Source organism: Gopherus flavomarginatus, chromosome 5, assembly GCF_025201925.1.
Source record: "Gopherus flavomarginatus isolate rGopFla2 chromosome 5, rGopFla2.mat.asm, whole genome shotgun sequence".
NCBI lineage: Eukaryota > Metazoa > Chordata > Testudines > Testudinidae > Gopherus > Gopherus flavomarginatus.
Window position 1 is genome coordinate 63,206,406 of NC_066621.1, and position 21,842 is coordinate 63,228,247.

General features: G+C 42.2%; 1 protein-coding gene and 1 long non-coding RNA gene across 2 annotated transcripts in view; one reads left to right on the forward strand and one right to left on the reverse strand.

Moving 5' to 3' along the window:
* The first annotated feature begins 1,114 nt into the window (after positions 1 to 1,114).
* Positions 1,115 to 3,014, forward strand: RASSF10 (Ras association domain family member 10). Its single transcript, XM_050955102.1, has one exon. The coding sequence runs from the start codon at positions 1,557 to 1,559 to the stop codon at positions 3,006 to 3,008; it is 1,452 nt and encodes a 483-aa protein (XP_050811059.1). The 5' UTR covers positions 1,115 to 1,556; the 3' UTR covers positions 3,009 to 3,014.
* Positions 3,015 to 13,071: 10,057 nt separating this feature from the next.
* Positions 13,072 to 21,842, reverse strand: part of LOC127052029 (uncharacterized) — a 57,492-nt gene continuing 48,721 nt past the window's right edge. Inside the window, exon 6 of the long non-coding RNA XR_007774663.1 lies at positions 13,072 to 14,390. This is a non-coding gene — a long non-coding RNA (uncharacterized LOC127052029). The remainder of the gene's footprint in view (positions 14,391 to 21,842) is intronic.

Genomic DNA, 21,842 nt, shown 5'->3' on the forward strand with positions numbered 1-21,842 from the left:
AGGGCTGTTAACCCAGAATCTTTCACAAGCACAACGTTCATTATTTTACAAAAATGTAAGACTTGTGAGATCATGGTGGTTGGGCTATACTATAAGCTATGTGATTTATAACGATGATTCAACTGATATTAAAGTAACAATCTTTTGAATTAAAATATGAACCAGGTTCACTTAAAATGCTCCCCATATGACATTTTTACCAAGTATGGAAATTCACACATCAATCTTCAATGTTAGGAGAATTTCCCATTTTAACAATTAACTTTTTAGTCATTTAAAACAAAATTGAGAAGTGCAACATTCCCAGATTCCTCGGCAATCCTCGAAATTGTTATACACATCACAACATGAAAAAACAGATTTTATGACCATTTCTTCAATCTACTTTACTGCATTCCACACTGAAGCTCGCTCCCACCAGAGTAAATGGCAAATTCCCATTAAACTCTGGCTTAGCTAGCATTTTAATAACACTCAGCAGTTACTGGACATTGCACATTGCATCTGCAAAGTGCTTTACAAACATAAACTCTAATTATAGGCTGAAGATTTATTAAAATTGTAGAAATCCTGGCCATGGCTTTTTACTTTGAAGATCCAGTGTTTGCTTCAACCGCTCTATGGGGGGGGGGGGAGAAGCGGGGAGGGCGGGGGATAGGGCAGTCCTAGAAAGATCCCTTAAAGCAGTTCATTTGGCCTCAAGCCTGGAGCTATTGGTGAGGAAGAGGGGCAAAGGGGCCACTTGTACCCCCCCAGTGATCTTCAAGGGGCCCCAAACTTTTGTCAGAAAGGCCAAAACATGCACAGTCTTTATCCTTTATAGACAGTATTTTGTTGTGCTTTATAATGACACTAGCCACAAAAAAAAAAAAAAAAATCCAAGATTCCCCCCGAGGTCTAACTAACCCCTGGCTGGTTGTTTTGTTTTTCAGCTAGCGACCCACTTCCCTCCCAGTAAGGGGAGCGTGGCACCGGCCCCGTTTGGCATACAAGGAAAGCTTCCCTCAAGCTACCACCTCGGCTTGTTTTCGAATGCAGTGGCCTTGCGGGAGGCAAGTGGCTGGGCAGCTGAGCTCGCTGCCCGGAGTACCTGCAGGCTGGGGGCAAGGGGAAAGTTACCGCCGATCGCCTCCCCCCCAGCTGGGGAGGGAGGGAGCCGTCACGTGGCGGGGAGGAAAACCCGGCAGCCTGGGGAGGGCAGTAGCAGAGCGTGAGGAGGTCAGACGGCAGACGGCAGGAGGAGCTGGAGCGCTGAGGCTGGTAGTTTCCCTAGGTTCCTCCTGGCGGATTACACGGCGAGGGGAAGCAAATGCACCGAGGAGGCGAGCTGGGCGCTGAGCAGTCGCCTCTGCAGCTGAAGGCTCAGAACAGTCTCTCTCCAGGGGGAGACTTTGCATCAGTTTAGCCGCACGTCCGGCACAGGAGGCAGGCGGGGTGCGCTGTTTGGAGACGGGGTGACTAGCTGCGGGAGAGGACTCCTTTCCAGCCATGCTCAGGCTGGGCTGCAGGGCGATGCAGACGGGACCGTGGCTCCCTACCCTACCGTGAAGGCTCCTATGGGGGATTTCCCCTCTGCTGGGAGGCGCGGCCAGGTGGCCCCAGCCCCGATGGAGCCGGAGGAGAGGAAGATCTCGGTGTGGCTCTGCCAGGAGGAGAAGTTGATCTCTGGCCTCTCCAGACGCACCACTTGCTCCGACGTGGTGCGGGTGGTGCTGGAGGACAACAGCCAGCGGCAGCAGCTGGCCGCCCTGCAGGAGTCCAGCGGGGGGATGCTCTCGGGCCCCCCCGAGTCCTACTGCATCGTGGAGAAGTGGAGGGGCTTCGAGAGGATCCTGCCCAACAAGACCAAGATCCTGAGGCTCTGGGCTGCCTGGGGGGACGAGCAGGAGAACGTCCGCTTCGTGCTGGTCCGCAGCGAGGCGTCCCTGCCCAACACGGGGCCCCGCAGCGCCGAGGCCAGGGTGGTGCTGAGCAAGGAGCGCCCCTGCCATGGCCTCGGGGCGGCCCGGGCCAGCCTGGCGCTCACGCAGGAGAAGCAGCGCCGGGTGGTGAGAAAAGCCTTCCGGAAACTGGCCAAGATCAACAAGAAGCGGCAGCAGCCGCTGGCCAAGGAGGCGTCCTCGGCGGAGAGGATGGAGACCCTGGTGCACCTGGTGCTGTCGCAGGACCACACCATCCGCCAGCAGATCCAGCGGCTCCGGGAGCTGGACCGGGAGATCGACAGGTACGAGGCTAAGATCCACCTGGACCGCATGAAGCGGCACGGCGTGAACTACGTGCAGGACACCTACCTGGTGGGGGCCAGCAGCTGCGAGCTGGAGGCGAGCCGGGAGCTGGAGCCGGGCCCGAGCCCGGACGGGGCGGCTGGGCAGCTGGAGGAGTACGCGAGGAAGTGCCAGGAGGTGCTGCAGCTGCAGGAGCAGCGGACGCGGCAGGAAGAGCTGCTGGAGCACCTGGCCAGCGAGATCCAGGAGGAGCTGAACGAGCGCTGGATGAAGCGGCGCCGGGAGGAGCTGGCCGCGGCCAAGGGCTCCAGTTCCAGCCTGTCCGAGCCCGAGTGCAACACCACGGAGCTGAGCGGCGGGGCCGGCAGCGAGCGCCACGTGGAGCAGGAGCGCGTGAAGACCCAGCTGAGCACCAGCCTCTACATCGGGCTCCGGCTGAGCACGGATTTAGAGGCGATCAAAACGGACCTGGATTACACGCAGCGCGCCCGCGAGGACAAGGAGCGGGAGCTGCAGCGCCTGCTCGAGACGCTGAACACCTTGGACTTCGCGGATACCCAGGCGGCAGCTCAGATCCTCCTCCCCGAGGACCGCGCTCCCGGCAGCCCTGCCTTGCACGAAGCTGGGCTGGGGACTCCAGTGGGCAGCTCAGACCTCTGGGATGGCCAGGCCAGGGGGCGGTGCAAGGCCTGCGAGGAGAACGATGAGGACTCGGATACAGGACTGAGCTCCATGCACAGCCAGGACTCTGACTCTGTCCCAGTCTGTGAATCGCTGGTATAGCGGCCTCCTTCCTTAAGGCCACGTCCAGACTAGGAAATAAAATCGATTTTAGATACGCAACTTCAGCTACGAGAATAACGTAGCTGAAGTCGAATTTCTAAAATCGAGGTACTCACCAGTCTGGACGGGGCGGCATCGATGTCCGCGGCTCTCCGTGTCGATTCCGGAACTCCGTTCGGATTGATGGAGTTCCGGAATCGATGTAAGCGCGCTCGGGGATCGATACACCGCGTCCAGACTAGACGCGATATATCGATCCCCGAGCAATCGATTTTAACCCGCCGATGCCGCGGGTTAGTCTGGACGAGGGCTGTGTAAAATAAGCTCAGGGACCCACGGCGAAATCCAAACTTGTGCTTCCTCCTTGGCACTCTTATAATACAATTAGTCGTTTTCACATCAGCCAGCAGAAGAGATCCTAGAGTGGACTCCTGTGATATATTTCCATTAGAACAAAAATATGTGGTTTTTTTGTTGTTGTTCTATCCTTTTGGGGAGGAGGGGGACCACTTTAAAATCCAGATGCCAGTTAGTGCCATATTATGGTAATTTATGCAAACTGATGACCAGTTATCTGATGATAACATAAGCTAATGGTAAACTACACAGTTGAAGAATTAAATGGATTACACCATGTAATGCTGACTCTACAGAAAGACTATACCTGCATTTTGCTGCATAGCAACTGTTGGAAAAGGTTTGTTTGAAGAAGGTACTGTAAGGAAAGAGTTGTGGGGGGGAGAGCTTACGTTATAAAATGCACTCATAAAAAGGAAATACACTGAATCTGAACTGTGGCTTAAGTTTAAACTTGTTGAAACTAGTCATCAGCAGACACTTTTTAGTCTGTCTCCTCACTACTTTCATCTTTTAGAAAAAAACCACAATGTTTGCATTTCATTCAGTATTGGAATTACCTGTTTCCTAAATTCCTGCCATTTATTTCACCTCTTGAATGGAACCCTTAATCCTATATTTTTCCAAAGCAAATACAGTCCAGTATAGATTTCTTTACATAGTCTTTTTGATGGAATGCTGGAACATATTCTCTAGTTGAAACAAAAATTCAGCACCTTTATCTTTCCTCAGTATTGCAAGTCAACTGTTTGCTACAGTTTTTGCCACTTAAGAATTCAGTAGGTTCCCCTTAAAGAAAAATTTAAAAAAAGTTGAAAGTGCAGAACCAAAGTTCTGGGTGATTGAAAAATTAGTAAACAGGACATCTGTCAGTACGTGTGACATGGATGACAGTTTGTCCTAATATATAAGCTTTTGAAATATATTGACTATGGGTTTTGCCATAAAAAGTGATAATAAATCATTAAACTAAGAACTGAACAAACTAAACAAATATAAATTGGCATGCACTATCAGCACTCAGCCGTGAATGATGCATGTTCCATGCATTGGTAATAGCACGTTTGTTGACAGAAAGTTTAAGATAAATTGTAAATATAAATGTTCACTAGATTAATTTAAAGCAGTAATTAACACAGCCCGGTCTCTTCAAATATATTTTCTTTATCAGGTTAGTTGATGGTCTGCTGAGTTTAGTGATAGATAAATTACTGCATCAGCTTAAACTACCATTCTAATTTGCAGTTCAATTCAGGCTAGCTCAGAATCTAGCGAGCTGATGCCCGAAGAATAACTCAAGCTTGCTACAGTACAGCTGGGTGATGAAATAATATAATCTCAGTAATTCCAGTGAAAAGGTACAGCATCAGGTGTAACATGTATTTCAATTAACTGGACTGCCAAATTTTCCTTTGCAGCTTAACCAATGTCGGGTATACTCTTACAATAACGAGTATTAATGGTTTGTGTATGAAAGAAGTGTTACTGTAATCAGTTTAATGGTAAAAGATCAGAGAATGTTCAATAAGGTCTGATTGACAACACGTTATCTAGGAACGTTTACTTTTAAGTTATAAGAAAGTATAAAAATAGATGTGTCATGGACCAGGATCCTCAGTCTGTGTACGTTTGTGTAGTCCAGTGAACTCAGCAGAACTACTCTGATTTACAGCAACTGATATTGTGGGGGCTGGGTGTTTTCCAAAGAGAAGAGTTGCTCTTTAACAGTGTTACCATTGGGAATCACACAGCAGAAAAATAGTTACAGCATTAAATCAATTTGAAAACAAAACTAGTAATATACGTGTAAGTAAAAAAGCATTCAAATTTCCATTAATGCCATTATTATTGATAAATTATACTGAAATAAGTGGGCTTCATAACATTTTTAAAAATCTGATTATAAAATTATGGTTTTTGTATTTTAGGTGGGCTTGGAAAATATTTGCATACCTGTTGAAAGCCTAATAAAATGCTAGAAGATGAAATAAGAAAAAGGAATGTCCCCAGACTGCAATTTGATCACAGAATATCAGCCTTGGGTCTCCATAGCTATGCATCTTGGGAGTCATTTATCCCAGTGCAAAGTGAGTGCTAAGATTTTTATCCTCACTCTGTATGGAGTAAATGATTCTACAAAGTAAAAGGCAATGGAGAATCAGGCCCATCGTGTCTAACATCAATAGGCTGAGTTTGGAGATGTTTGGAAATGCTCACAAATGTACACAAGGGACCTAGCTCACTTGCAATTCAAAGAATTTTTATGAACCTAGATCTGAGGACTTTAATGGAGGTGGGGGTCAAGTCACGAGCAGGGGCTATGTTGTTTTGCTGTATTGTTTTTACCATTGTGGACAAAATTGAGCAAGTGACTACAGACTGCCTCTCCAGTGAGTGGCTGATGTAAGCAGTAAACTTCTCCAGTGAGCATCAAGTAGCTTTACGTAAGATCTCCTATTAGCCATACCAAGCAAATAAAAAGGAAACCACATTATAGAACTAAGTTGCAACAGGCCTTGAATTATTATGCTATTGATACTCACTTCAGGTATGTTGTGAGCATGAGGCCAAAGCACCAAAGACAGGAAATTCAAAGTTGTTCATCGAGGAGCAAATTCTGCCCATTTTTCCTGAATCTGGAGGGCTCTCTCTGCAGCAGAATTATTGCTGTTTCAGTGCACGGGATACTATTCCAGAAGCCTGTGCAGTCTGCACCCGAGGTATCTCAGCAACCAGGGGTCATTGGAGGAACATTGGGGCTGATGGGTCTGGATTCTCCTATAGGGATTGGAATGTTGTTGCTGTAGATGGCACTGCAGTCCTGAAGTTACAGTAGGGGCTGCAGTGATTTGCCCATTTGAATGATCTTACATCTAAAACAACCACATACATCTGCTTGATAGTGTTTAAACAGCGGTATATGCAACTGCATTGATTTCAGTTTCCATCTCTATTTGCAATTTGTATTTATGCGTGTTTGCAGTTCTCTGTCTTAGAACACTATTCAAAAGTTAGTAGGAAAGAGGAAATTACTGTTTGTGCTGGATCAGGGTGCCTTTCGGTTCCCATCCTCTTTTGTGCTTGTGGATCCTTCACTGGCTACTAAAGACAAACGATGATGATGTATGAGTTTGAGTGGAATTTGACCCGGAGTGCTCAGCCAGGTCATTGAATATTGATCAACTGTCAGTAATATAGAAGAGTAGGATTCTACCACTTGCTGTCTACATTATGAGAACAGAGATATAGGTAAACAGCAGAAAAAGTGCATTTATTACTACCTATTGACAAAGAAGTGATAGTGTTTTACCTCTCCAAACTCCATAATCTACCTGAAAGCTCTAGATTCTGACACTTGTCACCTCAGTTTTTTGTATACCATTCTCTAGAATCCCATTTTCCATGTTCTTCCTCCCATGTTCATCTTACACGGAGACATTAGAAGCAAGATTAAATGAAAAGCGAACTCTGTTAAGAACCTGCTTTAGCTACCTCAGTTTATAGCGCTGCATGGCTCCAAATAGTCAAAGCCTTATACGCTTCTCCAAAGAACTGTTAGGGGCTAAGGCCGGCTGGCCTTTCTCAGGCAAAATGTCTTTGGAAGTCAATGGGAGTCTTGCCTGAGAGAAGACTGCAGAATCAGGCCCCAAATCTGTCATCAATCTGAAGATAAGAGGCCCTGATTTAGATCTCTGGTTAACTGGTATCACTCCATTGACTGAAATGAAGCACTCTCTTACATACAATTTGAGTTGTGTAGTTTGTCTTTTAACCTTGACCTAGTTTCAGAAATCCAGGACTACCAACATCATCAGAAAATGAACAAGGACTTCATGTCAAATGCAATACATTGGTAACACTTAATGCATGTTGTGGATCTGTCAGTATGAATACTGCTTTATAGAGTTATCTTTGAGGCCTTAATGGTGGAGAGATAATTCTTAATACAAAATGAATAACCTATTAACTATTGCACCTTGTATTACAGTAACTTTTACAAGTCCCAGTCACAGAGTGCCCATTGTGCTAGGCAATGTATAGACTTACTGTAAGGCTCCCGTCCCAAAGAACTTGCAATCTTAGTTTAAAACAAGACATAAGAGGTGGTTGAATGAGTAGGAGTGAAACAGGATGGGGTAACAGTAATGCAAGCATGTTTGTTCATTGACTGGCTGCATGCACAATGCATTTTCATGATTCATTTTAAAAACAAACTGTACCATTATCTGGAGAGAAGTATAAGGCAAAAGTTCTTTCCAGGTATGTCCTTCAGTTATGTGTTCTTTTCTTTATTTGAACTGAGCTGGGAATAGCATTCAGTCCACCAAAGCAGCAGCCCAGGCTGTGAAATGAAAAGGGTCTGGTGAGCTATGCCAGTTACCAAGTTAAAACACAAACTTTGTGGATTCACAAAGCTGTTGTCCTTTGAAGTCACTTCATATCATTGATCCCCAGCTGGCACATGAAGCTGACAGAAACAAGCATTACAAAGCACAGGGAGTCTGCAGAGAGGTTGCTGCGTTTGTGTGAACTATTATTAAACCAACTCAGAAGCTTAACTAAGGGGGGGAGGGAGGGAGGGAATTTAAATAAACCCAGAGCAAAACAAGGGTAACTATATAGTATAACCAAAACATCATCACCCAGAAACAACAATGACTGACCTTAGAAATGTTCACTGGATTACTTGTTTAAATGTCTCACAGCCCTTACGGCCAGGTTCTTACACTCTTCCTCCCATTGATTTCTCAAGGAGCAAGGTACTGCTCGGTGTATCAGAGTCTGGTCCTAAATTAAAGCCTTTTCAAGTATTCAGGATATTATCTAAATGCCAGTTTCTTTCATCTGTAGCACTTGGAAAGTTTAAAGAGAGAAATTCTGATCTAAAATTATCCACAAATCCAACAACACCCCTCTGAGCAGCATTCCCTTCCCCTTGTTTATTACTCTCTCTTCTCCCCTATTCCTCGCTCCCACTTATCGTGATTTATCACCCTCTGAGCCGGCAGACTACTCATATGAATAGTCCCATTCAAACCAAGAATGGGACTACTCCTGTGCAAGATTGGGACCTTTGATTGAAATCTACTTGAGGCAGAGGCATTTTTTCCTGTCACTGTAAAATAGCACATACCTACAGTGCTATACAAATGTGGAGTCACAGTAGAAAGATTACACCTCTGAATGCAGTATTAAGTAGATGTCCTTCATATGTATATCATTGACTCAAACAGTGTCTGATTTCTCCACTGCCTTGCCCCTTGTGCAGCTGGTTACACATAACTATAGGGATGGGGTAGAAATAAGTAGCCACACTGAACATGCTGCCAGCCATTCTTTAGAGGAATTACTCTGGCAAAAGGAAGTCTTGGGTGGCAGTGTGGCCCAATGGATTGGAATAAGGAGCTGCCTATTGTCAGCCAATCACCTATGTGACCTAGGGCAATTCAGCTTTTAGGTTTGAGCTCTTTGGGTCAGGAACTGTCATTTATTATATGTTTTGTGCAGCACCTAACACAATGGGACCCAACCTGGTTGTGGTGTTCAGACGCTACTGCAATAGAAATGGAAAATAATAATTTCTACTTTTTCTGTGCCTTAATTTCCCCATCTGTAAAATGGGGATAATAACCTCCTTTGTAGGGGGCTTTGAGAGCTGTGGATAAAAAGCCTTTATATAAACAGCTAAGTATTATTGCAGTGTGATCTCCAAGATGGTATTTGCCATAATTGCCTTTGGGAGGGTTTAGCCTTTATTGAAAATACCTATTGTTTAACTATGACTCATAGGAAGAGAGCTCTTGTATATTCAAAACCTACTGTTCATTGACGTACTAACTACAGAGTTAACATGGCTTAACTATGTGGTTATTTAGCTTATTATTTGAAAAAGAAACACTTTTTTGTCAGTTAAATTGTGCTTCAAAGCAGGTTTTTGGAATACATGTTAATAGCCTTAAGGAAAAATAGTTTAATGTGTTCAAATTTGGATAAGATATAATACCTTTGTTTTAATCTCTTAGAGCATAATTTGTACATGTAGGCAGGCTACCAGGTACGTATTTAATAATCACTCTAATCTTGCAAACTTGTCATGTCAGACATTTTAACAACTTAAATCTGGAAGTGGGCCTGAATCAAAAAACAAATCTAAGCTAAGTTTGGGGAAGTCTGGATCTGGATCAAAAGTCTGTGCCTCTGGTCCATCTCTGCCTCAAATACATACTTTTTTTCTACATGCTTTTAACTTGTAACATTGGGAAGAAACATGACACTTTTCACAAGGTAACAAATATCCAATGTCCTGCCTTTCTACCACCAACATAGATATACATTATTTTGTTTCTAGTTGCAGTTGAAAGGTCACTGCTATATGTTTTCCCCTCTTTCACAGTTTCTCTTCACTCACTCTACATTGAATAAGGCTCCTATATAGTTCTACTATATAATTCCTTCTCCAAGTGACTGGATGGCTCAGGAAATCACAACTGGATTTTAAACCAGGAACTGCCTACATCATCTAATCCTGCACCCACATAGGCTTTGCCTACCCTACTTCTCCACAATTTGGAATAAGCCAGGCAGTAGAGGGGCTGCCATCTGCTTTGATTCCACCATCCTCTGAAAGCACAGACCTCCAGGTCTTCTGCACCTGGATGGCTGATCTGGTCTTCAAAATGGTGTGTTTTCAGCAAAAGTGAGCTGATGTGGAGGATACATGTGTTCTTCTGGTAGTAATATCTGAAAAAGGTGCAGGTGAAGCCAAAGTATATAACTTATACAAAATGTACAGGGATAACTAATGCTCCTGAGCATATGGTATTAGATGTGAAGCCAATAAGGAGTTCTGACTATGTTTGTTTGTTTTTGTAGGACTATTGTCTTCAAATGCAGAATGTAGCTTTTATAAAAACAACATCACCCCTCTACCTCAATATAAGACGACCCAATATAACACAAATTTGGGTATAATGCAGTAAAGCAGTGCTCGGGGGTGGGGAGGAGGGCTATGCACTTCGGTGGATCAAAGCAAGTTCAATATAACGCGGTTTCACTTATACCGTGGTAAGATTTTTTTGGCTCCCGAGGACAGCGTTATATCGAGGTAGAGGTGTATCTCCCAAAATGTGCTGTACATTTTACAGACATAAAGGAAATCAGAATCCAAGGGTATCCAGATGTCCTGATTTTATAGGGACAGTCCTGATTTTTGGGTCTTATATAGGTTCCTATTACCCCTCACTCCCTGTCCTGATTTTTCACACTTGCTGTCTGGTCACCCTACAGAGTCCCTACCCTGGAGAATTTACAATCTAAGATGACAAAAATTGAAGGGTGAAGAAAAGGACTACAATATACAAACAAAACAGGACAATGTTTGGCACGTCTTGTTAATTTTTTTTTGTGGGGAAGAGGGAGCAACACTGTCACTAAGTTGATTTGTAACACCCCTAAAAGAGGTTGGGAGTGTGGTATGTTATGGGCAAGGAGACCAAAGCAGTGTCAGGCTAAAAGGGAAATCAAGGAGTGGGAAACAAGAAGTGGCTGGGAGGAATGAAGAGGAGATGACTTATGCAATAAGGGAGGTAAGAAATTGGGGAGGAGGGTAGAGGATAAAAGCAACAAACAGAGAGAAAATATTTAAGTTTACATATGAAGTAACTAACTCCTGCACACCAGCATGCCAATAAAGATCAAAGTTTGCATTAACCATAGTTGCTCAACTGCTCCCATGCATCTAAACATCACATAGCACTCCAAGGCTAGGCATCAAACCTAAAGTACTGGAATGGTACATTAAGTGTCTTCCTACCCTAGCTAGGTGAACAGGAATGTGAACGTTGCAGGCCAGTGGCCTTGCTTGGGTTGCCATCCACCTAGATGAATCAGTAATTGGGATGCTTTGCAATATGGTAACATACTGGGAAATCTGAGGAAGGAGCATCACTCTTAAGTTGCCTTGCTTGCTTGTATTTGGCTCAGATCTTTGATTTTACACAAATAGAGGGTTTTTAAATAATGTGTTTTTGTAAATAATACACTTGTATCTTAGCTTTCCCCCCTAAATAGCTGCTTTCTTGGGGTGTTGAGGATTGTCTTGATGTTGTTAGAGTACCCTAATGCAGTACCAGGCACAGTGACATTTAATAAACTAAACAGAACATTTAGCTTTTTGATGATCTTTCTGAATTTAATATTAAAGATTAAGGTAAAAGCAATCCCAGCCCAATCACTTAATTTGACAGAGTTTTGCAAAATAGTTTCTGTAAACAAAGCCGAGTAGGCTGGATTTCAACTCTAGTTGTTTAAGGTCTTCTAGCGTGTGTCAGTGAAGTGATTCACCTTTAAATCACTTACTCTGGTTAATGGTCACAATTATCATGTTTTGATTATGTTAATTACACCTGCACTTAAATCCTCTTTGCATTTCACCTCAACAACCACTCCCTTAATTACTAACTCTTATAGCTTTAGAATGATGTAGGGTTTTCTCTTTCTTTTTGGCGCGCGCACCTTTGTGGAATACATATTTCACTCAATTTCTGTTTTTTCCCCTTAAAATTTCTCAAGCTTCCCCCCACCCCAGTTCTTCCCACATGTTTCATCTGTCAAAACAATATAAGGGGAAGGCTGCCAGTATGGGTCTGGAAGTCACCGTCAGCCCCTGCTCACTTGTGACTTCTCAGTGTTCTGTTGGCTGGTGTTCACATCCTTTTGACATTAGCATTTTTGGGCTTTTTCTTTCATACGTGGACGTGGGAAACATGCATACCTTCACATTCCTTAGAGTGCCAGAGGTGTGCAACTAGAGACCAGGGCCCAGATCCTCAGCTGTGTAAATACAGTGCCACAATTTGGCCCAGGACATCTAAGCTCCTTCATCAGAGGGGTCAAATATAGTTCATGTGGAAGCAGGCACAAATCCATAGACTTTAACAGAGCTGTACCCACTTACACCAGGGCTGATTTGGTCTGTTTTCAAATGCAGATCAGCTCTGTTCTTATTTCTACCAGGGTAGCACCTTGGAGCTGTACAAAAGAGTGGGGTCCCATTGTGCTAAGCATTGTACAAACACATAGAAATAGACAGTTCCCACTCCAAGATTTTACAACAGACAAGACAAAGAGAAGGGAAAGGCACTAAGATGTGAAGTGACTTGCCCACAGTCATACAGTGAGTGAGTGAGTGGCAGAATGGAATAGAGGCCAAGCCTCCTGCCTCCTTATCTGCTAAGCCGCACATTCTAAAATTTCATAATGGTACCAAACCCTACAGTTGTGTACTATGGGTAGTTATAGTTTAAGATAGATTTGATACATCTGAATAGTAGTGCCATTACACTGGTCTACAATTTTTGAGAAGTCGTCTGCTTCAGAGATAAAATGTGATATTTATTATGTATTTTGATGTGTTGAATTCAAATATGACAATTAAAACAACTGACTGGCTACTGTTTCTAAGATATTTAAGTTTTTACATTTTATGTCTATGTATATTGTGTAGCTAGTAGAGTTTTAATCATAAATTGTAAACCTAGGTCTTTTCATGTGTTTATGGTTGCTTTACATGATAATATTTCACCTGTCCTGTTTATGTAACACTTTAAAAATCAGCAAAAGGGTTATATAAATAAAATTTATTATGAAACAAAAGGCAAAAAACTATTATGTACATAGTTCAGTCCTATTCAGTGTCTACTCGGCGCTTCTTGGCTTGTATCTTGTATTCATTAAATGGAGCATCTCTTGTCACTGTCCAGCAATAGTCTGCAAGCATTGATGGGCTCCATCTGCCCTGATAGCCTGCCAGGAGATTCCACTGCTGTAGTCTGGAGCCCAACAGCTCTGCCTTACTCTTGGGTAGTTCCAAATCCCTGACAAGGTCATTCAGTTCACCTTGTATTATGAAGTGTGGTTCAGAGGAGGAGGATGGGAGAAAATGTGGGTCCTGTGACACTGATGGTTCAGGACCAGAAGTTTCATCCTCTTCCTCTTCCTCGTCTGACTCAAGTGAGAATGATTCTGGTGCATCAGGAACCGGCAGTCCTTCTCCGTGGGGTACTGGGCGTATAGCTGATGGAATGTTTGGATAATGCACAGTCCACTTTTTCTTCTTTGACACACCTTTCCCAACTGGAGGCACCACGCAGAAGTAACAATTGCTGGTATGATCTGTTGGCTCTCTCCAAATCATTGGCACTGCAAAAGGCATAGATTTCCTTTTCCTGTTCAACCACTGGCGAAGATTTGTTGCACAAGTGTTGCAGCATATGTGTGGGGCCCCCCCTCTTGTTCTGATCTCCAATTTTGCAGCCAAAATAAAGGTGATAGGCTTTCTTAACCATAGTGGTTATACTGCGCTTTTGTGATGCAAAAGTCACTTCACCACAAACATAGCAGAAGTTATCTGCACTGTTCACACAAGTACAAGGCATCTCTGCTCATGTTGGCTAAACAGAAATGTGTCCCTTTGCAAAATCAAACCCTGACAAATAAGAGAGCAGGACACTATGATTTCTAGAGCTGATATAGGGCAATTTGTTCAGCAGAGTGATGTAAGCTTCGTTATGATTGCATCATCCATGACTTCTAGGAATAACATGATGCAATTCATATCATGTATGACACAGTACCGGCTTCAGATTGCATCATTCATTGTTTTGCCTAAAAAGCAAGTACTGTCCAAACCCAGTCATAGATTTATTCATAGATCCAGTCAAAGGCGTATTTTAGTCATTTCTGGTTTAAACTGAGATCCCTTCCCTTTATAACTCACTTATCCTCTGCCATTCCCAAGTCAAGGGTCGTATAAACTGACCCAATAGCATATCTTGAAAATTAGAGCCAATCAACAATTTTAAGCATCATTTTCATTCTCAGTGACCCAGAATTAGTAAAGTTGGACTACATTTATTTCAGAAGCATTTTGGCTGTAGAGCAGTGTTAGCAGCAGCTGTTACAGTAAATCCTCTTGTGTTCTCTACTTCCTGGATATCTACATGGTCTTGTCAATAATTTGGATATCTAGATGGAGAGAACACAAAATGTTTTCAAACGTCTGTTCATTCCATAATCAGATCCAGGGTCAATGAACAACTGGCCACAACACCAGAGGTGCTATATGAAGTACTGTAATCAAATTTTATTCAGGGCATCAGAAGCTCATCTTGTTCCTGATGGGGTCCTGCTACCTGCGGAAACTCACCAGTCTCAACCCTTACTCTAGTATGTTTTCTGAACACACCAGAAGGCAAAATTCTGTGATTAGTTATAGTACTGTAAATCTTGAGAAACTCCACAGAAAACAGAGCAGACTTTGGCTGAATACTGATAATGAAACTCAAATGAGCACAGAAAATACTAACAAGCAAGCCAAACCATTACACTAGGAAAAACCTCTTCACGGGCAGTGAATTAACTTTGTGCCTATACGAGAGACTACAGCTAATTGGAAAATTTCTGATGCAACATTTCTTCTATTGAAATTTGTTGAAATGGAAGTGTTTTGTGGAGATGGTTCAATTTCAGCAAAGCTTCTCCAGAAACCAGACAGATTTCAAAGTTTGCCTGTTAGGCCTGGCTTTCTGCCAGCTCACCTACCCAGCTCTTTGGCAGCCCCGGCTCTCAGGATCTGGCAGCCAGTGTTGTAGACTATCCCAGGGCTCGGGTTTTTTTTGGAAAATTTTGAAATGTCTTGTTTCCAAATTTAAAAATATTGGAATCTTCCGTGAAAGGAAATTACCTTTCTCTACCCCATCCTACTAGAGAATTTATCGAAAAAGGTGGATGGGTAATTGAGTGGGGGAGAACGTGTCTGGTAAAGTTTCCGAGTGCAGACATGGTCTTAGGAGAAAAACCTGCCCTTTTGTGTGGTGTGGCTCTGCTGGAGAAGGGGAGGTAGTATGGGGGAAACATTGTCAGAACAAAGCTCAGCTCTTGGCATACTAATACACACAGGACAGCATTTGCTGTTATATATAAGCGACACCACCATGAACTAGAGGCTGTGTGTGGAGATGCTTAGGGCTTCAATGGAAGTGCAGCCTTAGAAGGAGGATTCTTTCCTCCAGTTAAACAGTTCCCAGCCTATCTACTTGGACTGAGGATCAGAGCCTTTATTATATTAAACCTAATGCTGCTAAAATAAATAGCAGCATTGCAGAGAATTGTAACTGAAGCAATAGGCTTGATTATGCTCACCTGCAGTGCCAGGAAAGAACAACTGTGCAAACAACAGAGTGATGATCCTAAAGATTATAGACACTACAGGCCCCCAAGAGGTACAAGTCCACTGAAGTCAAGGGGTTAACAACTGCTTAGTGTAGCAGTGGATAGCTTAATGTATTCACAGTATCATATCTCTGCTTTGGAGATTAAAATAGGAGTATTTTAATAAGCAATATATTTAAATAAAATATTCATTTCTTTGAATGAAGAAAGATTGGTTTTTAATTGTGGAGAGCTTTTAAAACATGAAGAGTTCCTTAAAAGAGAGAAATGCATATAAAGTCCAGCTTTGCTTGACGTGCAGAAACAACAAAGGTATCAAAAGGGGCATTATTAGCTGTGCCTCTTGTAGATCAACAAATACATGTGAATGTGTGTTTGAAGAAATATCAAATAACTTACATCATCTTAAATAGCTCTTGGAAAACGGGCACAAGGGTGGCAAATCTTATTTTCAATACTTCTCTTCTGATCAGGATGAGTGATACAGTCCTATTTATTACGAAACACAACCTGGCAATTATTGTATTTACTGTGGTATCTCCTAGGACCCTTTCCTGTACCACCAGCCCATTCTGCAGAACAATGTGTCGAACACAGAACAAAACAACAGTCCCTGGCCTAACATCATATATAACATACCCAGCGTGACCTCCTTACACAGTTATATGTCAAACCTAAGACAATTCAGTTTATTTAAACCTCTGATGATCAAAGACACGAATAAAGGGACCAAAACATATCATCTTCCCCTGCAAGGCTTTTGGATATTGAGTCCTCTGTGCTGAGCACTTATAGGTGCATGTTTCAGAGTTATATGCTATGTGATGAAAAAAAAAACCCTAATAGGAGCCATAAAAGAGTAAATTAAATGGAATTTGTATATTAAAGTTAACCTTATTTTATTATGACATAATTTAGTTAAACATGCCCTTTTCCTATTACTTTGCCCTTTTTGGATTGCTTCCCTGCTCACAGCAGGCAGGGATTCCAGGCAAAATAGATTACTTTTATCTGAAAAAAAAATTTTCTTTGGAGGAAAAAACTTCTCTCTTTTCCCCATGCTACGCTATGAAGCAGCAAAATCCACATAGCCAAGCATTTTATTTATGATTACAGCTTGTAGAAAAGAAAATGGTCATTGTAATTTTTACAACCAGCTAAAATACAAAATTAGGGCATTTACAAAATCTTTCTGAAAAAAGAAGTTATTTCATGTAAATAGGCACACAAGTTATTTCATGTAAATAGGCACACATTAATTGAACGCTTAATTGAGCACTGCAGCCATAATGATAAATATTAATTACTACATAGTTCATAAAACAAAATAACTAAAATCCTGCTCAGAATTGTGAGTAGATGAGCTCATACACATGAAACAAAGCTTTATTGCTATGTTTTCTTTAAACCTGGCAGATGTTCAGGCTTCTCTAGAAAAAGTAAAGATTCTCTTTGCGTATGAATGTACATTTCACATTGGTGAAACAGGCTTCCAAATTATTTTACAATTCTCAACAAATTATTTTATCAGTGGAGTCTATGTGATTAGAGTTAATCACAAGCACCTCCAATAAAGGCTATCCATGGTTGAATAAAAAGATTAATCTCTCTTCCTGACCCATTATATGAAGTTTGATTATTATTTAGACATCAGAAGATAAAAAGTATGTTAATGAAGGACAAATACAGATTAAAATTACTAAAAGGAGAAATTAAGTTAATTTCAGTGCAGAATGTTTGTAAGCAATGTGTAATCAGCGTCTTCTGTTAATTAAACCATCTACTATTATGTTCACTGGCAAATCTAGTCCAAACATGTGCAAACGCAAAAATCTAAAAGAATCCAAATGCCTTTGGCATTCAAATAGAAGCAACTTTTTAGTACATTATCACTGGCAAAAAATATATTGTTTTTTTTCCCCTGAAGGGTATAAGTGCAGATGAACAATCCACGGTAAATTTCACTAATAGCAATAAGGGCCAAATTCCAATCTAAGGTATGCAAGTTAAAATTCCACTGACATTGAGTGTCACCAATATATATCCATAAATGAATACTTTAAACATCTTTAAACATATATAGACATTCTAAATGTTAATGAGAAGTCTGCTGCTCATTTGTCACTCTTTACTGGGCCACACCTATTCCTCAAACTGATATCTGATCTGACATACAGTAGCAGAGTTATCCTACCTTCTTTTAGGAATTAATCTACTTTAGAATATTACAGAATAATGGTCCAAGTGACTACATTCAAACCTCTTTCCTTATGCTAGGCCATGGGTAGACAACCTATGGCAGAGGTGCCGAAGGCGGCACGTGAGCTGATTTTCAGTGGCACTCACACTGCCTGGGTCCTGGCCATTGGTCCAGGGGGCTCTGCATTTTATTTAATTTTAAATGAAGTCTCTTAAACATTTTAAAAACCTTATTTACTTTACATACAACAATAGTTTAGTTATACATTATAGACTTATAGAAAGAGACCTTCTAAAAACATTAAAATATATTACTGGCACATGAAACCTCAAATTAGAGTGAATAAATGAAGACTTGGCACACCACTTCTGAAAGGTTGCCGACCCCTGTGCTAGGCTAGTAACTCACCATGTGCAATGTTGAGTCTAAATGTGGCCCCAGTCCTACCAAGGGATTTGCTTGAGCCAACCATTATGTCTGCACCAAGAGTCAGATTCCAAAGTGACTCTACCCTAAAACTGCAGGATTGGGGCCTAGTGGGGGGTGGGGCTATGAGTTAAAGTTTCAAAAGTGCCTAAGTCCTATTTTTATACACTTATATCCATAGCATCCTAGCATTTCCTGGGCTTACAAGGTCTACTTTAGTCACAAGGCTGACCAAGGCCCCAGCCCCATGCGGAGCCACTGCATGAGGCAGCCACAAGGCCTTATACAAGTGCCCAACTAACCACTTTGTCTGGGGAAGCTGTGTTGATGTCAAATTCTCAGGAAAAGGAAGATCACCCCAACTCCTGCCCTCTCAGGGATCAGGAGCACCAAGCACCCCCATGTTAGTTTGATCTCCACTGAAGACAATCTAACCCATTATTGCCAGGATAAGCAACACAGCCACCACTAGCCGCAAGCTTAACTGACCTACCTCACCAGTGACCTTATCAGCTCCCAACATCAAGGAGGTATACACCAATGGGATTCAATAGTCAAAGACAGTTGGCAAGTGATGCCCTCCTGCTTCAACATCCAGTCCCTGGCTCAGTGGGCAGAAAGCTCTTATATCCTACCAACGTCTTTGATCAGGCAACAACCACTAGTCCGTATGTGCCTCACCTACTGTAACAGCAGGTCACCCAATACCAGTACAGATGACAGAATTGTCTCCTCAGTGTAGGCAGCTCCATTTAGCTCAAATGATTGGCTTCATTTCCCTGTCCATATCCATATTCTGTGAGTAGGAAGATGAAGTCGAATGGGTTTGAGGAGGGGCTGATACTGGAGCTAGCAGAGCTGGGGTGTCTGCAATGACCCTCTGACCATACTGCATTTTGGGGTGGGAGCCCTCAAAAGAGGTCATCGCGAGCAATGACCCACTATTAACAATGTACCAGACCAATTTAGGCTGCCTTCCCAATGGCACAAACTGATCAAATATGGTCCTGAGCCCCTTAAGGCTGCCATGGATGTAATTAATCTACAAATACACATGTAACCTGTTTGGGTGCATGAGCTTCTCCAAGCTGAAACCTAGGGTTCTTATCCCAAGCATAGGCTAAGGGGAATTAATAATTACTGTGTAATGTCATGTGTTATAAATGAACCTAAGGCCCATATCTCCAACATTTTCAAGGGGGTTGAATAGTTAGAGATTGGGAGGACAGGAATGTTCCCCTTAGAAACAAGAAAGCAAATGGGTAGGATGCCTGGATTTGGGGATGTTAGATACTACAGGAGGTATTTTCCCTTTTCTGTTACTTTCTTCTTCACTTTAAGACTCCAGCAAAGGAAGGGGTGTTAATAGGCTGCATGTACAGAAAATTGCCTACATACAGAGAGAGAATTTTTTAATGTTGTATAAATAGTCCCATTACATTTTCTAATTAAATACAGTGGATAAGTCAACCTATATCACAAGCTTATATGTATATTAAGGGAGACAGTAGCTTTAATCTTGTGCCAGTAAAAATAATGTGGAGGGGTGAAAGTCACTTTACACAAGAATGACTATTCTGGTCAGACCAATGGTCCATCTAGTCCAGTATCCTGTTTTCTGACAGTAGCCAGTGCCAGATGCATCTCAGGGAATGAACAGAATAGGGCAATTATTGAATGATCCTCATCCCCTGTCATTCAGTCCCAGCTCCTGACAGTCAGAAGTTTAGGGATACCCAGAGCACAGGGTTATGTCCCAGACTATCTTGGCTAATAGCCATTGCTGGACCTATCCTCAATGAACTTATCTAATTCTTTTTTTGAACTCAGTTATACTTTTGGCCTTCACAACATCCCCTGGTAACAAGTTCCACAGGTTGTTGGTTGGTGTGTGTGAGGGAAAGAGAATTTTCTTTTGTTTGAAACCTGCTGCCTATTAAGTTAATGGGGCGGCCCTAGTTCTTATGTTATGTGAAGGGGTAAATAACACTTCCTCCACACCTGTCAGATTTTCATAGAAGACCTCTATCATATTCTCCCACCCTAATCATCTCTTTTCTAAGCTGAACAATCAGTCCTTTTAATCTCTCCTTGTATGGAAGCTGTTCCCGACCCCTAGTAATTTTTGTTGCCCTTCTCTGTACTTTTCCTAATTCTAATATCTTTTTTGAAATGGGGCAATCAGAATTGCACCCCATATTCAAGGTGTGGATTTATATAGCAACAGTGATATTTTCTGACTTACCCATTCCTTTCCTAATAGTTCCTAACTTTGTTTGTTTTTTTAACTGCTGCTGCACATTGAGTAGAAGTTTTCAGCCACTGTCCACAGTGGCTCCAAGATCTCTCTCTTCAATGGTAACAGATCCCATCATTTTGTACTTATATTTGGGATTAAGGTTTCCAATGTGTATTACTTTGCATTTATCAGCATTGAATTTCATCTGCCATTTTGTTGTCCAGGCACACAGTTTTGTGAGATCTCTTCATAATGGTTTGCAGTCAACTTTGGACACAACTATCTTGAGTAATTTTGTATCATCTGCAAACTCAGCCACTTCAAAGTTTATCCTTTTTTCCAGACGATTTATGAATATGTTGAACAGCACGGGATAAGTAGAGATTCCTGGGGGACACCACTATTTATCTCTCTCCATTCTGAAAACTGACCATTTATTCCTACCTTTTGTTTCCTGTCTTTTAACCAGTTACTGATCAATGACAGGACCTTCTCTCTTATCCCGTGACTGTTTAATTTGCTTAAAAGCCTTTGGTGAGGGACCTTGTCAAAGGCTTTCTTCCAGTACACTATATCCACTGGATCACCCTCGTCCATATGCTTGATGACTCCCTCAGAGCTTTCTAATGGAGTGGTAAGGCCTGATTTCCCTTTACAAAAGCCATGTTGAGTCTTCCCTAACATATTATGTTCATCTATGTGTCTGATAATTCTGGTCTTTTCTGTAGTTTCAACCAGTTTGTCTGGTTCTGAAGTTAGGTTGACTGGCCTGTAACTATACAGATATGTAAATAGAAATGTGTGGAGAAAAGTTTGAGTCTTCTCACCTGTAGGGAAATACAAGAGACCTCATACTATGTTTATAATTGGAGATATACCTATCTCCTAGAACTGGAAGGGACTTCAAAAGGTTAGAGTCCAGGCCCCTGCCTTTACTAGCAGAACCAAAGTACTGATTTTGCCCCAGATCCCTAAATGGCCCCCTCAAGAACTGAACTTACAACCCTGGGTTTAGCAGGCCAATGCTCAAACCACTGAGCTATCCCTCCCTACAAATAACCTGTGAAATACACCCAGGCTAGAAATCTAGTTGAAACTGATAAATAGGAATTTAGGAAGCTCCTACAGCAATAAACATTCATGGAGGGAAAAAACTAGCATGAATTTCACATCCATAAACAGAGACAAGTCCATCTCAATGCATCGAAATAGAGGAAATCCAATCCAATATACAGAGGGAGCGTATATATCAAATTCATAGATATCATCCTGATCTCCCAGCTAAACCATCGATATTTGTAACCTGGAACAAATATTTAGGGAGCATCCAAACTGACCTTTGCAAACAGCAATCAATTAACTAGAAGTAAACTCTAATGTC